The following is a 16,445-nucleotide window of genomic DNA, read 5'->3' on the forward strand; positions in this document are numbered from 1 at the left end:
GATTATTCCTTCATCCAAACAGTCTTTTTTCTTTTCATCTCTTTAGTGGTTCAGAAATGCATTATTTAGCTCACAGCGCCATCAATTGGCAGCATAGTTACGAAGAAAATAAAGGTCACAGAATCTTGGACAGGGCAAAAGAAAAATCATGGATAATATAATGCTACATAATACTATATTAACAACAGTGTTGTCTATTACTAAGATAAAAAGGTTAAGTTATAAACAATTTATTTATTCTTTAAAGGCTAGAGACTAGAGGCCAAAATGTGTTAAATCCTTTCCTCTGGGATGAAATATTCATTGGTATTATACATTACATATCATACAAAATATCTGTGCTTTTCTGACAATAAATCAGCAGACTGTTCAAAAGTACACTCCACCAGGTCACCCTAAAATGCAGCAGAATGCAGGAATCACATCTACGATATTCGTAATCCCTCCCCCTTTGTATACTTCATATACCCCTGTGGCTTCCTGAGGGCTGAGCACCCCCAAAAGTCAGAACATAGAATCGCCCCTGGTCTAGCCAGAGACCACGCAGCGATATCAACATGGATCCGGGTCGTGGTCCCGGTCCAGATCCGGGACCCGGACCATGACCAGGACCCGGACCCGGAACCAGACCTGGACCCCTAGCGGGACCAGGACACGGACCCGGATCTGGACCAGGACCCGAACCGGGAACCGGACCGAGACCCTTACCCGGATCAGGACCTGGTCCCGGTCCGGGTCCTGGACCTGGTCCTGATCCGGGTCCTGGTCCGTGTCCTGGTCCCAGTCCTGGACCTGGTCCTGATCCGGGTCCTTGTCCCGGTCCCGGTCCGGCTTGTGGTCCGGGTCCCGGTCCTGGTTCTGGTCCCAGAGTTTCTGCTGTAACCCAGTGGACTGGAGGATCAGAGTTTCTGCCATAAATTGGCTCAGTGATCTGTGTGTGTGTGTGTGTGTGTGTGTGTGTGTGTGTGTGTGTGTGTGTGTGTGTGTGTGTGTGTGTGTGTGTGTGTGTGTGTGTGTGTGTGTGTGTGTGTGTGTGTGTGTGTGTGTGTGTGTGCGCGCGTGCGTTTGCGTGTGTTCGTTTCCCCGAAAACACGTTACCTGCGCTGAGAGGTGCGGCTGAGAGTCAACCCGGTTCAGCTCACTTCCTCATAAGTTTGTCGCAGCTTGGAGCCTTTCTTTTATAAGGTTAAAGGTTAAAGTGTTTTATAAACACTTTAACCTCAGTTTCTTCCCTTACATTTATACTTTTATTACTTTATACCGTATGGACGCATTTTAATCACGGAATAGATACGACAAGGTAAGGTAGGCCGACAGTATACTACCGTTTTTATTGTCTTTCGGTTATGTATATGATATGTGTCCTGGTCCCGGTCCTGGACCTGGTCCGGGTCCTTGTCCCGGTCCCGGTCCGGCTTGTGGTCCGGGTCCTGGTCCGGGTCCTGGTCCTGGTCCTGGTCCCAGAGTTTCTGCTGTAACCCAGTGGACTGGAGGATCAGAGTTTCTGCCATAAATTGGCTCAGTGATCTGTGCGTGCGTGCGTGCGCGCGTGCGTGCGCGCGTGCGTGCGTGCGTGCGTGCGTGCGTGCGTGCGTGCGTGCGTGCGTGCGTGCGTGCGTGTTTATTATGTCCATGGCTGAGAGGGGCGGCTGAGAGTCAAACCGGTTCAGCTCACTTCCTCATTTTTTGTCAAGTTTGTCGCAGCTTGGAGCCTTTCTTTCTCCGCTTTTTAAACCTTTCACCTGATTAACTTGTATAAGGTTAAAGTGTTTTATAAACACTTCAACCTCAGTTTCTTCCCTTACATTTATACTTTTATTACTTTATCCCGTATGGACGCATTTTAATCCCGGAATAGATACGATAAGGTAAGGTAGGCCGACAGTATCCTACCGTTTATATTGTCTTTCGGTTATGTAGGCCTATATGATAATGAACAACCAGCTTACTACCGTTAATATTGACTTTAGGTTACTGGTATATAATATGGACCTCATCTCGGTATATGTCTGCGTGTATCGCTTATCAATTAAAGACAGTTTACTGTAGAGAATCCAACCTTGGTTCATGTTTCACTGCTTTTCTGACCCGTGTGGTAAATCGAACACTGCGTTCAATATTCAAGTGATTCGTTTGTCTTGATGCTACTCCGAATTAAAATAAGGACGTGACAGAAGTCCTTTCAATGTGCTGATATTTAAAAAAGTTAATATTTGTGCGTATTGATTATCGATGTGTTGAGCTTCACCAGTTGATCTATAGGGAATCTGTGGTTCAGTAAAGTGACAGAATTCAGACTTTGGTCCAGTGGAGAAATTATTCAAACGTTCTTTACTTTAATGGTACCGCAATGATTTTTTTAAGTCTATTGTATATCTTTTTTGTGTTGTAGTTTAAGCACAGTTACAAGGTGTTTAATAATTCATCTGTCATCTGCTGTACACATCTGTACTGTGAGGGCAGTGCGGTTATGTTGTGGGGTTCATATCGATGGTCTATGACGTCCATAATGCTTTAGTGTGAAGCAGTCACAAAGATCTTCTCTCTCAATAAACGGCTAAAGTTCAAAAGGCAATTGAAGTGATGGATGAGTTGTGTTTGTGTCCAGGTCTCCAGTCTACTATGGATGAGGAGAGAGAAGAGGGGGGTCCTACCTCTAAGACCACTCTGTCTGGGGAACATGGCCGCCGGAGCAAAGCTAAGAGGTAAGAAGAGGATCTCTCTGTCTGTGACTGCTGTCACTCTCAGAGCTCAGCAGTGATGCATCATGACTCCATCATTAGTCTGAGTAAAAGGTGTGTGTGTGTGTGTGTGTGTGTGTGTGTGTGTGTGTGTGTGTGTGTGTGTGTGTGTGTGTGTGTGTGTGTGTGTGTGTGTGTGTGTGTGTGTGTGTGTGTGTGTGTGTGTGTGTGTGTGTGTTGTAGCCCAGAGAAGCAGGAGAGAACAGACCCCCCTGGACCCAGCTGTGTCTCCATGAAGAGTGGCTGGTCTATGGATCCACCTGTTAGTTTTAAAGATGGAAATCAGTCTATCAAGAAGAGGTGAGGATTTATCAGAGATCATAAAGATACAGCTTCCATCGAACGTCCATAAATCATGGTTCTTGTTTTTGTAGAAGAGTCCAGCAGGAGAGAGCAGACTCCCCTGGACCCAGCTGTGTCTCCATGAAGAGTGACCACTCTATGGATGTACCATTGGTGTTTAAAGATGGACGCCCCTCCAGAGAGGAGAGGTAGGGGTTCAAACAGACGATGAAAACAGACCACTTGGTTGTTTTCAGACTACTGATATCTACGTGTGTGTGTGTGTGTGTGTGTGTGTGTGTGTGTGTGTGTGTGTGTGTGTGTGTGTGTGTGTGTGTGTGTGTGTGTGTGTGTGTGTGTGTGTGTGTGTGTGTGTGTGTGTGTGTGTGTGGTAGCCCAGAGAAGCAGGAGAGAACAGACTCCCCTGGACCCAGCTGTGTCTCCATGAAGAGTGACCGCTCTATGGATGTACCTGTTACCTTTAAAGATGGACGCCCCTCCAGAGAGGAGAGGTAGGGTTTCAAACAGACGATGAAAACAGACCACTTGGTTGTTTTCAGACTACTGATGTGTGTGTGTGTGTGTGTGTGTGTGTGTGTGTGTGTGTGTGTGTGTGTGTGTGTGTGTGTGTGTGTGTGTGTGTGTGTGTGTGTGTGTGTGTGTGTGTGTGTGTGTGTGTGTGTGTGTGTGTGTGTGTGTGTGTTGAAGCCCAGAGAAGCAGGAGAGAACAGACCCCCCTGGACCCAGCTGTGTCTCCATGAAGAGTGGCTGGTCTATGGATAATCCTGTTAGGTTTAAAGATGGAAATCAGTCTATTAAGAAGAGGTGAGGATTTATCAGAGATCATAAAGATACAGCTTCTATTAAACGTCCATAAATCCTGGTTCTTGTTTTTCTAGAAGAGTCCAGCAGGAGAGAGCAGACTCCCCTGGACCCAGCTGTTTCTCCATGAAGAGTGGCTGGTCTATGGATGTACCATTGGTGTTTAAAGATGGACGTCCCTCCAGCGAGGAGAGGTAGGGGTTCAAACAGACGATGAAAACAGACCACTTGGTTGTTTTCAGACTACTGATATCTACGTGTGTGTGTGTGTGTGTGTGTGTGTGTGTGTGTGTGTGTGTGTGTGTGTGTGTGTGTGTGTGTGTGTGTGTGTGTGTGTGTGTGTGTGTGTGTGTGTGTGTGTGTGTGTGTTGTAGCCCAGAGCAGCAGCAGAGAACAGATTTCCCTGGACCCAGCTGTGTCTCCATGAAGAGTGACCACTCTATGGATGTACCATTGGTGTTTAAAGATGGACGCCCCTCCAGAGAGGAGAGGTAGGGGTTCAAACAGACGATGAAAACAGACCACTTGGTTGTTATCAGTCTCTACTGATACTCTACTGATCTACAAGTCTGGCGAAATAGAATTGTGTGTGTGTGTGTGTGTGTGTGTGTGTGTGTGTGTGTGTGTGTGTGTGTGTGTGTGTGTGTGTGTGTGTGTGTGTGTGTGTGTGTGTGTGTGTGTGTGTGTGTGTGTGTGTGTTCCCCAAAGACACCAGACGACGTCAAAGGTTACCAGTGCTCAGTCTCTGCAACATCAAACAGAGCTGATCAAGGTGTGTAAATGTCCACCGAGACGTTTGACTTCAGCTCTCCATGAACATTAGAAAGCATCTCTTGTCCAGCAGGACGTGAATCCAGGACAGATGCTTCTGATGTCCTCAGTGAGTTCAGAGTAAAGTTCTCCTTGATGTTTGTTCTGTTCCAGAGGGCTGAGGAGAACGCCCACGCTTTCCTAGACAAGGAGCTGAAGAAGCTCTGGAGGGATCTCTTCTCAGATTACCCACAATGCTCAGAGAGTCAGAGGGAGGAAGAGGAGGAGGTGGATGGAAAGAAGGAGGAGCAGAGGAGGCGCGCCATAGAGGGAGTGGTGGACATCACAATCCTCTGCCTGATGGAGATGAACCAGGAGGAACTGGCCGACAAACTGTGGGGCGGTAAGAGGCTCTTATTTTGAAAACAGAGAAGAAATACACATTTTGAAGAGCAATAGGAGATTATTATTTGTTCTCTTCTGACTAAATGACATAATGTGAGACTTCAAACTTCAACGTGGAGACAATCTTTCCTCTTTGGTGTTAAATGGTTTGATCCAGTATGTAGGGTTGTTGTGGGGTATCAGATTAAATGGTTTGATCCGGATATGTAGGGTAATGGTGGGGGTCTCAGGTTAAAGAATGTTAAACATCATCATTACAGCACCAAATCCCCCGACCACATCACCCCCATTAGGTGACCTTGGGTGTTTTGAAAGGCGCCTCTAAATTAAATCTCCTCACTGTTCTTCCCCCCTCCTACCTGGGTCTCCTCACTGTTCTTACCCCCTCCTACCTGGGTCTCCTCACTGCTGTTCTTACCCCCTCCTACCTGGGTCTCCTCACTGTTCTTACCCCCTCCTATCTGGGTCTCCTCACTGTTCTTACCCCCTCCTACCTGGGTCTCCTCACTGTTCTTACCCCCTCCTACCTGGGTCTCCTCACTGTTCTTACCCCGTCCTACCTGGGTCTCCTCACTGCTGTTCTTACCCCCTCCTACCTGGGTCTCCTCACTGTTCTTACCCCCTCCTACCTGGGTCTCCTCACTGTTCTTACCCCCTCCTACCTGGGTCTCCTCACTGTTCTTACCCCCTCCTACCTGGGTCTCCTCACTCTTACCCCCTCCTACCTGGGTCTCCTCACTGCTGTTCTTACCCCCTCCTACCTGGGTCTCCTCACTGCTGTTCTTACCCCCTCCTACCTGGGTCTCCTCACTGCTGTTCTTACCCCCTCCTACCTGGGTCTCCTCACTGTTCTTACCCCCTCCTACCTGGGTCTCCTCACTGCTGTTCTTACCTCCTCCTACCTGGGTCTCCTCACTGTTCTTACCCCCTCCTACCTGGGTCTCCTCACTGTTCTTACCCCCTCCTACCTGGGTCTCCTCACTGTTCTTACCCCCTCCTACCTGGGTCCCCTCACTTTTCTTACCCCCTCCTACCTGGGTCTCCTCACTGCTGTTCTTACCCCCTCCTACCTGGGTCTCCTCACTGTTCTTACCCCCTCCTACCTGGGTCTCCTCACTGTTCTTACCCCCTCCTACCTGGGTCTCCTCACTGTTCTTACCCCCTCCTACCTGGGTCTCCTCACTGCTGTTCTTACCCCCTCCTACCTGGGTCTCCTCACTGCTGTTCTTACCCCCTCCTACCTGGGTCTCCTCACTGCTGTTCTTACCCCCTCCTACCTGGGTCTCCTCACTGTTCTTACCCCCTCCTACCTGGGTCTCCTCACTGTTCTTACCCCCTCCTACCTGGGTCTCCTAAGTGTTCTTACCCCCTCCTACCTGGGTCTCCTCACTGTTCTTACCCCCTCCTACCTGGGTCTCCTCACTGTTCTTACCCCCTCCTACCTGGGTCTCCTCACTGTTCTTACCCCTCCTACCTGGGTCTCCTCATTGTTCTTACCCCGTCCTACCTGGGTCTCCTCACTGTTCTTACCCCCTCCTACCTGGGTCTCCTCACTGTTCTTACCCCCTCCTACCTGGGTCTCCTCACTGTTCTTACCCCCTCCTACCTGGGTCTCCTCACTGTTCTTACCCCCTCCTACCTGGGTCTCCTCACTGTTCTTACCCCCTCCTACCTGGGTCTCCTCACTGTTCTTACCCCCTCCTACCTGGGTCTCCTCACTGTTCTTACCCCCTCCTACCTGGGTCTCCTCACTGTTCTTACCCCCTCCTACCTGGGTCTCCTCACTGTTCTTACCCCCTCCTACCTGGGTCTCCTCACTGTTCTTACCCCCTCCTACCTGGGTCTCCTCACTGCTGTTCTTACCCCCTCCTACCTGGGTCTCCTCACTGTTCTTACCCCCTCCTACCTGGGTCTCCTCACTGTTCTTACCCCCTCCTACCTGGGTCTCCTCACTGTTCTTACCCCCTCCTACCTGGGTCTCCTCACTGCTGTTCTTACCCCCTCCAACCTGGGTCTCCTCACTGCTGTTCTTACCCCCTCCTACCTGGGTCTCCTCACTGCTGTTCTTACCCCCTCCTACCTGGGTCTCCTCACTGTTCTTACCCCCTCCTACCTGGGTCTCCTCACTGTTCTTACCCCCTCCTACCTGGGTCTCCTCACTGTTCTTACCCCCTCCTACCTGGGTCTCCTCACTGCTGTTCTTACCCCCTCCTACCTGGGTCTCCTCAGTGCTGTTCTTACCCCCTCCTACCTGGGTCTCCTCACTGCTGTTCTTACCCCCTCCTACATGGGTCTTACGTCTTGTTTTGATCATGCTGTTGGCGATGCAGCTCTTGCTGTTTTTGACCCTAGATTGTTTTATGAATTGTAAGGCGAACTTGGGTGTCATGAAAGGCGCCTTGAAATAAAATGTTATTCAATGTAATTATTAATATTATTATAATTATTAATAATAATATTAAACATAAGCTGCAGATCAACAGCAGAATAACTCAGTGGAAGACATGCAACACTATCTTGTTATATCAGCATTTCATTTTACACTAATTCATTATCATTAGTATTATCATTAGACCAATCATATTGCTGTGGAAAAACGAAATGTCCTGAACATTTTGACTCTGTAACATGCAGTCTGTCACAACCAGTTTTTCTGACCACAAGTAATGAAGCCACTAAATATCATGAAATTGATAATTCAACAGGAAGTATTGACATGTTCCAACTGATGCCACCGTCCACTAACTGATGTCTAATGTTTTTTTCTCATTTAGGAGCTGCTGCTGTCGAGTGCCAACATAAAATCAAGTCTCATTTGAAGAAGAAGTTCTGGTGTGTGTTTGAGGGAATCGCTAAAGCAGGTCATTCAACACCTCTGAATGAGTTCTACACAGAGATCTTCATCACAGAGAGAGGCAGTGGAGAGGTCAACAAGGAACATGAGGTCAGACGGATTGAAACCGCTTCCAGGAAACCAGCCAATGAAGGAACACCAATCAAATGTGCCGACCTCTTTAAACCCTTACCTGGACACGATCAACCAATCAGGACAATAATGACAACTGGAGTGGCCGGTATTGGTAAAACCATCTTAACACACAAGTTCATCCTGGACTGGGCTGAAGAACAAGCCAACCACGACATACACTTTACATTTCTCCTCACTTTCAGAGAGCTGAATTTACTGAAAGGAGAACAATTTAGCTTGGTGGAACTTCTTAATCACTTCTTTATTGAGACCAGAGAAGCAGGAATCTGCAGATACGACCGGTTCCAAGTTGTCTTCATCTTGGATGGACTGGATGAGTGTCGACTTCCTCTGGACTTCCAGAACAACAAGATATGGAATGATGTCACAAAGTCCACCTCGGTGGACATGCTGCTGACAAACCTCATCAGGGGCCACCTGCTTCCCTCTGCTTGCGTCTGGATAACCACACGCCCTGCGGCAGCCAATAAGATCCCTGCTCATTGTGTTGACATGGTGACAGAGGTGAGAGGGTTCACCGACCAACAGAAGGAGGACTACTTCAGGAAGAGATTCAAAGATGAGAAGCTGGCCAGCACAATCATCACCCACGTCAAGAAATCACGAAGCCTCCACATCATGTGTCACATCCCAGTATTCTGTTGGATCACTGTTACAGTCCTGGAGGACATCTTCAAAACATCCCAGATAGGAGAAGAGACACCCAAGACCGTGACTCAGATGTACAGCCACTTCCTGAGGGTTCAGTCCATACAGGGGGACAGGAAGTATCGTTTGTTAACTGAAACAGACACAAACTGGACTGCACAGAGCAGGGAGATCATTGTTTCTCTGGGAAAACTGGCTTTTAACCAGCTGGAGAGTGGCAACCTGATCTTCTACGAGGCAGACCTGGTAAAGTGTGACATTGATATCAGAGCAGCCTCAGTGTACTCAGGAGTGTTCACCCAGATCTTTAAAGAGTGTGGGCTGTACCTGGACAAGGTGTTCTGCTTTGTCCATCTAAGCCTCCAGGAGTTTCTGGCTGCTCTTTATGTCTTTTGGTCCTTCATCCACAATGGTGTCAATCTGCTCTCAGAAGAACCACCAACCTCCAGTGAAGATGAACTCCTCCTCTACCAGAGTGCTGTGGACAAGGCCTTACAGAGTGAGAACGGACACCTGGACTTGTTCCTCCGCTTCCTCCTGGGCCTCTCTCTGGAGACCAATCAGATTCTCCTACGAGGTCTGCTGGGACAGACAAGAAGTAGCTCACAAACCAAGAAGAAAACAGTGTCTTACATCAAGCATAAGTTAGATGGTAATCTCTCTCCAGAGAGAAGCATCAATCTGTTTCACTGTCTGAATGAGCTGAACGACCGTTCTCTAGTGGAGAAGATCCAACGGTCCCTGACATCAGGAAGTCTATTCAAAACGCATGTCTCTCCTGCTCAGTGGTCAGCTCTGGTCTTCATCTTACTGACATCAGAAGAGGAGCTGGACATGTTTGACCTGAAGAAATACGAAGCTTCAGAGGAGGGTTTTCTGATGCTGCTGCCAGTGATCAAAGCCTCCAAAAGATCACTGTAGGTTTACTTATAATAATGTATGACAATACACAACACAATATACCTGATAGTAGAATATATAAGTTATAACTAACAAAACATATCTGTAGGTTCACTAATAACATGTATTACAATAAACCCACTAACCCACTTTTCTAATAAAGATGGAAGACAATAACTTACGTTAAAAGTAAAAGTTACGCAGATTATTAAATTAACATTTAAGGATCTAATGTAGTTCAATTAATAAAACATCTTATTAAAGCTTTTATAACTTTTTGCCAACAATGTTATAACTTATTACGTTATTGGCTGGTTATTACGTTATTGGCTTTGTATAAAAAATATTTAGAAAATGTAATAACTGAGCCAATAATGCAATAAATTAGGTATCTCTTTATTTTATTTTCAATTTCTGGAGAGAATTTGTCACACTTGACCTTATTATTGCATCTTGCATCAAACGCTTAAATATCTGACCTAACAGTGACCCCTCCAACCTCATACCCCCCTCCAGAGGATGCCTTAAAGGACCAAAGAGTGAATTTGGATTTATACGTTACTCTTAGGGTTCTGTTATAATAATAGTAAGCAGCCAATAACGTAATAAGTTATAACATTATTGGCAAAAAGTTATAACGGTATTGGCTCAACAACTTTATTACATTGTTGGCAAGTTATTAAGTTATTGGCTTTATTACATTTACATTTTTATGTTATTGGCATTTATTACTTAATTTGCCACTATAACATTATTGGTTGCTACACACAGCCTCCATTAAGTTTAAAGTAAAAGATGTGGGTCATTCTAATCACAGTCCCTAACATATTGTGTTATGTGTGTGCAGGCTGAATGGCTGTCGTCTGTCAGAGAGATGCTGTGAAGCTCTGGCCTCAGTTCTCAGCTCCAACTCCTGTAGTCTGACAGAGCTGGACGTGAGTACCAACGATCTGCAGGATTCAGGAGTGAAGCTGCTCTCTGCTGGACTGGGGAGTCCACACTGTACACTGGAAACTCTCAGGTCAGTTTTACTCAATGGTCAAACAGTTACACCACAAGTTCCACATCAGAGGACGGTTATATAACTCAGCTTATAACTCAGTACCTGTGATGACCACATCCGTGATTTTGTATCATTGGAGATTTAACACCTTTTGATTAGGTGGATATTGCAATACATCCATATGCCTGCAATCTATCAATTATACCCCTGAATCCCAACAGCGTGGCCACTGAGTGATGTGTCTAACGTAACAGCCAATCAGTTTTCAACCTGCCAACCGTTCCCTGCAGTGCAGTCCGGGGTGAACCGCAGCATGGAGGAGAAAGTGATTGTTGCCGTTTGAGACTCCCCGAGCTCTATATAGAATAGTATATAATATATAATAATTGTATTGTATATATAATATCACGGCCAAAAGCTCTGTGCGCCTCCGGATGGCCGTAGCGCGGGGAGCGCTACGGGAGGGTTTAGCGGGTTTGTTTACCTACGTTGCTATGGTTACCACTACCAGTCTTGTGTGTCCCAACGGTTTATTATCTAAATCGCTGTCTAATCATACTTCATTCACTGCCTTTTCCGTGGTCATTACAATATTATGAATAGACTGCGTGGAGAAAGTTAATGCTGTTACTGTAGTCGATAAAGTCTACAAATTCAACCCCCACTGGTTGAAGGATTTCGGGTGGCTAGTTTATGATGCCAAGTCTGTACATTTTGTAAGGAAGCCCCATCGGCAATGGCAGGCTCCTCTCTGTTTATAACGGGGAACCCTAATCTGATACGCGATGCTGTGGTGAAACACATCGAGTCCACTAGGCATTCTCGCTGTCCGGATTTCTATATAAATCGAACCCAGTCCCAGCCCAATAACCCTGGTACGGTGGAAGCCGAAATTGGTGCTGTTTTGTGTAGCCTAAATGTCATCTCCCTATTTATTAGTCTTAATTTTGCTTTGGTAAATTGGTGCTGTTGGTGTGTGCAATTTCTGCAGGCTGATAAATGTTCTAAACAAAAACCTATTGTGCTCCTACATTTTTTAACTTGGGGGCACAAGTGCTCCTGAAAAAAAGTGAAAAATCCTCCATTAAGTTTAAAGTAAAAGATGTGGGTCATTCTAATCACAGTCCCTAACATATTGTGTTATGTGTGTGCAGGCTGAATGGCTGTCATCTGTCAGAGAGATGCTGTGAAGCTCTGGCCTCAGTTCTCAGCTCCAACTCCTGTAGTCTGAGAGAGCTGGACGTGAGTTCCAACGATCTGCAGGATTCAGGAGTGAAGCTGCTCTCTGCTGGACTGGGGAGTCCACACTGTACACTGGAAACTCTCAGGTCAGTTTTACTCAATGGTCAAACAGTTACACCACAAGTTCCACATCAGAGGACGGTTATATAACTCAGCTTATAACTCAGTACCTGTGATGACCACATCCGTGATTTTGTATCATTGGAGATTTAACACCTTTTTATTAGGTGGATATTGTAATACATCCATATGCCTGCAACCTATCAATTATAAAAATAAAAATGAGCTCAGAATATAATTATATTGCCCCCCCACTGTCCCCCGTATACGGGACGGTGATAGTTTATTGCAGGGGGTCTTTGGAGGGTGTTGCCCCTAGTTGGACACCTCAGACCCCCTGAAAGCCTCAACAGAAACATTTTAGAGGGTCTCTGGAAAGATATTAAAAAAACGTGTTTTAAAGCTTAATATATCCAGTGGGGGTGTGCACGGGTACACGTGTACATGTGTAACTGGTTAGTAAATCATAAGAATAACGACTGTCTTTAAACTCGCAGATAAAATTGCTGCATTTAAAGCCAAGCTTGATTAGTGGGGACAACGAGTGGACAGGGGAGTATTCGATATGTTCCAAACATTAGTGGGGATTTTGGGAGAGACTGAGGCAGGGCACATTCTCTCGCAGCTGGTGCACGATCACCTTGTTCGCTTTCAAATAAATTCGAACCTCACTTCCCATCCTCCAAAGATCCACGGCGAACGAATGAGTGGATCCGCAACCCATTAGTCAATGTCCCGAACCACTTGTCAGTGCAGGAGGAAGCTCAATTGATCGAAACAGCAAATGATGGTGGACTTAAAAGTGTGTTTGAGCAAACCTCTCTGGCGGGCTTTTGGATCAAAACCAAAGCGGAATATCCCGAGATATCCGTAAAAGCGCTGAAAACGTTGCTTCCATTTCCCACCACGTACCTATGCAAGACCGGGTTTTCCGCAATGACTGCAACTAAAACAAAATTCTGCAATCGATTAGACATTACAAACACTGTCTTCCATCACCCCCAGATGGAACCTTCTTGTTGCAGGGAAACAAGCACAGGGCTTGTAGCCTATTCTGTGGCCTCACAAACGCGCCAAACTGACATATTGTGCATGTTTACACTTGATAGATGTTACTTCAAGTTTAGTTCAATATATTATTCTATATTATAAGTTAATTTTTCACTTGTTCAAATTCACGTTCTTTTTTAAGAGTTTGTTACCTTCACTGTTCATTGTGCACTGTTCAACACTAGATGAAAATATCAACAAATTGGTAACCCCTGCGCAACATAACACAACCCCCCCCCCCTCTGTGCGCAATCTGTTTTCGTGGGGCCCAAGTTGCCCTGGCCACGGTATCCTTGGTACCCGGGCCATTCATTCATTCGTTCACGGGGCACGGCGGGAATCGCGGGAGTGCCGTGGTCCCGGTCAAGGATGACGGGAGACGAGGCCTCTCTCTCTCTCTCTCTCTGTCTCTGTCTCGTCTGTCTCTGTCTCTCGTCTCTGTGTCTCTGTCTCTCTAGTCTCTCTCTCTCGTCGCTCTGGAAGTTTAATTGGGTTTATTACTGTGATGGACAGTGCCGTTAGCCAATCAGAAGTGAGACGTTTGCATGTCATGACTATTTTAATATTTTTTTCACCAAAACCGACTCAGAGGGCATTCATTGCTACTAGTGACCACCGCAAAATCAATGAAAAACGATGCATTAATAGCTTTAAGCAATATATACACGAGTGTGAGTGGGGTTGTTCGTTTATTAAAAATAAATGATAGGGGGGGGGGGGGCGCCAGAGGATCAGGGTAAGGTCAGGTTTGCTCCAAAAAGGTTGAGAACCACTGGTCTATAGCATATAACCGCGTTGTCTGATTACAGTTTAATTCATTTTTCCCAATTTACCAGCTCTCGTTTTGAAGAATAATCACCGCACCATTCGTTTCAATGGGAATAGAGACGGTCTATACTTTCAACATAAAGTGTACATATTTATAATTTGAAATCCGTCCCAGCCTTTATACCACCGATACTATAGGGTCTATACTAGCATATAACCGCGTTTTCTTATTACAGTTTAATGTAACAGTAAGCTGAAAACATCCTAATTAACACCGCAACTGCAAATGAACCACATGGAGATAACCACGGCAACCGGTCAAACAAAAGTTATTTTTTGCGATCATTCTGCTCGAACATCGATAAACAAATAATCCCCCTATAGCGCGACTGCGGTCCATTAATTAATAAACGGTTAACCGTGTACACGAAAAAGTAGGGGTCGTTTAAACGTTTACATTTTTTTGTAACCCCCTAATATCCAGTACTCATTATCTTAATTGCTAATTCTTTATCCACAAATATGGTCCCTTCAATGGACCAGGAAGTGCTTCATAAAAGGACCTTCTACGTCATCAAGGCAACGCCACCTGTGTTTGGAGTAGGACGTTCACTAAGTGGTTGGCAGACTGGAAAAACACAGGATTTTACACGTGTGTGTGTGTGTGTGTGGTGTGTGTGTGTGTGTGTGTGTGTGTGTGTGTGTGTGTGTGTGTGTGTGTGTGTGTGTGTGTGTGTGTGTGTGTGTGTGTGTGTGTGTGTGTGTGTGTGTGTGTGTGTGTGTGTGTGTGTGTGTGTAGCTTGTCTGGCTGCCTGGTCACACAGGAAGGCTGTGCTTCACTGGCCTCTGCTCTGAGCTCCAACCCCTCCCATCTGAGAAAGCTGGACCTGAGCTACAATCACCCAGGAGACTCTGGAGCTGCGCTGCTCTCTGCTGGACTGGAGGATCCACGCTGGAGACTGGACACTCTCAGGTATGGAGAGGACAGCTCACCACTCAGGGACAAAGTCTCCTACTAGGATTCATGCTGCTAGATGAAGTGGTTTGAAGAGGCAGCTGTCACTCATGTTGTGTAGAACGTGATGAGACGGCAGATGATGAAGGTGAATGTTTCAACATGCTGCTCTCACTTTGTTTCCCCCCCAGTGTGGAGCACGGTGGAGTGTGGAGGCTGAAACCAGCTCTAAAGAAGTGTAAGTGTCTGTTTGATTCATCACATCACACACTCACTATTGAGACGGGAAGTCCATCCACACAGCAGGAAGTGAGGTCACATCCTACTGGGAATGAAGATGATGGCTGACCTCATGTATCTTCCGTATATTAATACTGTCGACCATCACAGTTAAACCTACTTGTATAAAACCCAGCAGGTATTACATTGTTACATTCAGGGGGGGGCAACCGGGCTGAGGGGGAGGACTAGGGGGGGGGAGGGGGCTGAGGGGGGGCTGAGGTGGGGGGGGTGACCGGGCTGAGGGGGAGGAGGGAGGGGGGGCTGTGGGGGGGGAGGGGGGGTGACCGGGCTGAGGGGCCGGTGAGGGGGAGGGGGGGCTGTGGGGGTGAAGGGGCTGAGGGAGAGGGGGAGGAGGGAGGGGGGGCTGTGGGGGGGAGGGGGGGTGAAGGGGCTGAGGGGGAGGAGGGAGGGGGGGCTGTGGGGGGGGAGGGGGGGTGACCGGGCTGAGGGGCGCAGTGAGGGGGAGGGGAAGCGGGGCTGAGGGGGCTGAGGGGGGTTGATGAGGGGGAGGGGCTGAGGGGGAGAGGGATGAGGAGGGGGCTGAGGGGGAGGGGGATGAGGGGGGGAGGGGCTGAGGGGGAGAGGGATGAGGGGGAGGGGCTGAGGGGGGGGGGGGGGCTGAAGAAGGAGAGAGAGCGATCACATAAAGAGTCTGAAAGAGAATAAAAAGAAGAAGAGCAGCCTGGATCCAAGGAGAGATGTTTGTTGTTGATCTGTTCATAATATTGTTGTTGTTTTCATAACGTTGTTGTTGAGGTGTGTGTATCTATGAATGTGTACATATGTATATGTATGTATGTGTTCATATCTATGTATATGTACATAGAGCGCAGGAGAACAGTACTAGTGATGATGATGAGGATGAAGAGCGGTTCAGCAGCTCATCATGTCTGGTTCTCCCTCAGATGCCTGTGACCTCACACTGGACCCCAACACGGCCCACAGACGACTCTCTCTGTCTGAGGACAACAGGAAGGTGACGCGGGTTGGAGTGGACCAGTCGTATCCGGATCACCCAGACAGATTTGACTCCTGGCCCCAGGTGTTGGGTAGAGAGGCTCTGACTGGCCGCTGTTACTGGGAGGTAGAGTGGGAAGGAGTGGTTAGGATAGGAGTGACATACAGAGGAATCACAAGGAGAGGAGACGGTCGTGACAGCCTGCTTGGAGGGAACAACAAGTCCTGGAGTCTTTATTGTTCTAATGGTGGTTACTCTGCCCGGTACAACGGTACACTAACACCCCTCCCTCTCCCCCCCGCTGGCTCCACCAGAGTAGGAGTGTATCTGGACCGGCCTGCTGGCTCTCTGTCCTTCTACAGAGTGTCCCCAGGTGGAGGAGGGTCCTCAGACACACTGACACACCTCCAGACCTTCTGCTCCTCCTTCACCCAGGAGGACCTCCTCCCGGGGGTGATGGTAGGGGTGGGCAGCGTCTCTGTGATCCCTCAGCGGTAGAGGGGGGGGGGGGGGGGGGGGGGGCGGCGTCGGTTGTAGAAAAAGAAAACGGGCGCGGGGGAGGAGGACACACACACACACACGCGCACACA

The 16,445-nt window shown here is 47.5% G+C and overlaps 1 protein-coding gene across 1 annotated transcript; it reads left to right on the plus strand.

Moving 5' to 3' along the window:
- Window positions 1–1,675: 1,675 nt before the first annotated feature.
- LOC130382202 (NLR family CARD domain-containing protein 3-like) lies at window positions 1,676–16,353 on the plus strand. The gene is made up of 15 exons (XM_056589811.1): window positions 1,676–1,868; window positions 2,609–2,705; window positions 3,116–3,232; window positions 3,419–3,535; window positions 3,732–3,848; window positions 3,923–4,039; window positions 4,220–4,336; window positions 4,554–4,617; window positions 4,770–4,998; window positions 7,775–9,554; window positions 10,385–10,558; window positions 11,695–11,868; window positions 14,460–14,633; window positions 14,807–14,853; window positions 15,803–16,353. Exons 2-15 carry the CDS (start codon window positions 2,623–2,625, stop codon window positions 16,351–16,353), a joined length of 3,861 nt encoding a protein of 1,286 aa, XP_056445786.1. The 5' UTR covers window positions 1,676–1,868; window positions 2,609–2,622.
- Window positions 16,354–16,445: the final 92 nt, after the last annotated feature.

Source organism: Gadus chalcogrammus, chromosome 5, assembly GCF_026213295.1.
Source record: "Gadus chalcogrammus isolate NIFS_2021 chromosome 5, NIFS_Gcha_1.0, whole genome shotgun sequence".
In the NCBI taxonomy this organism is placed as follows: Eukaryota; Metazoa; Chordata; class Actinopteri; order Gadiformes; family Gadidae; genus Gadus; species Gadus chalcogrammus.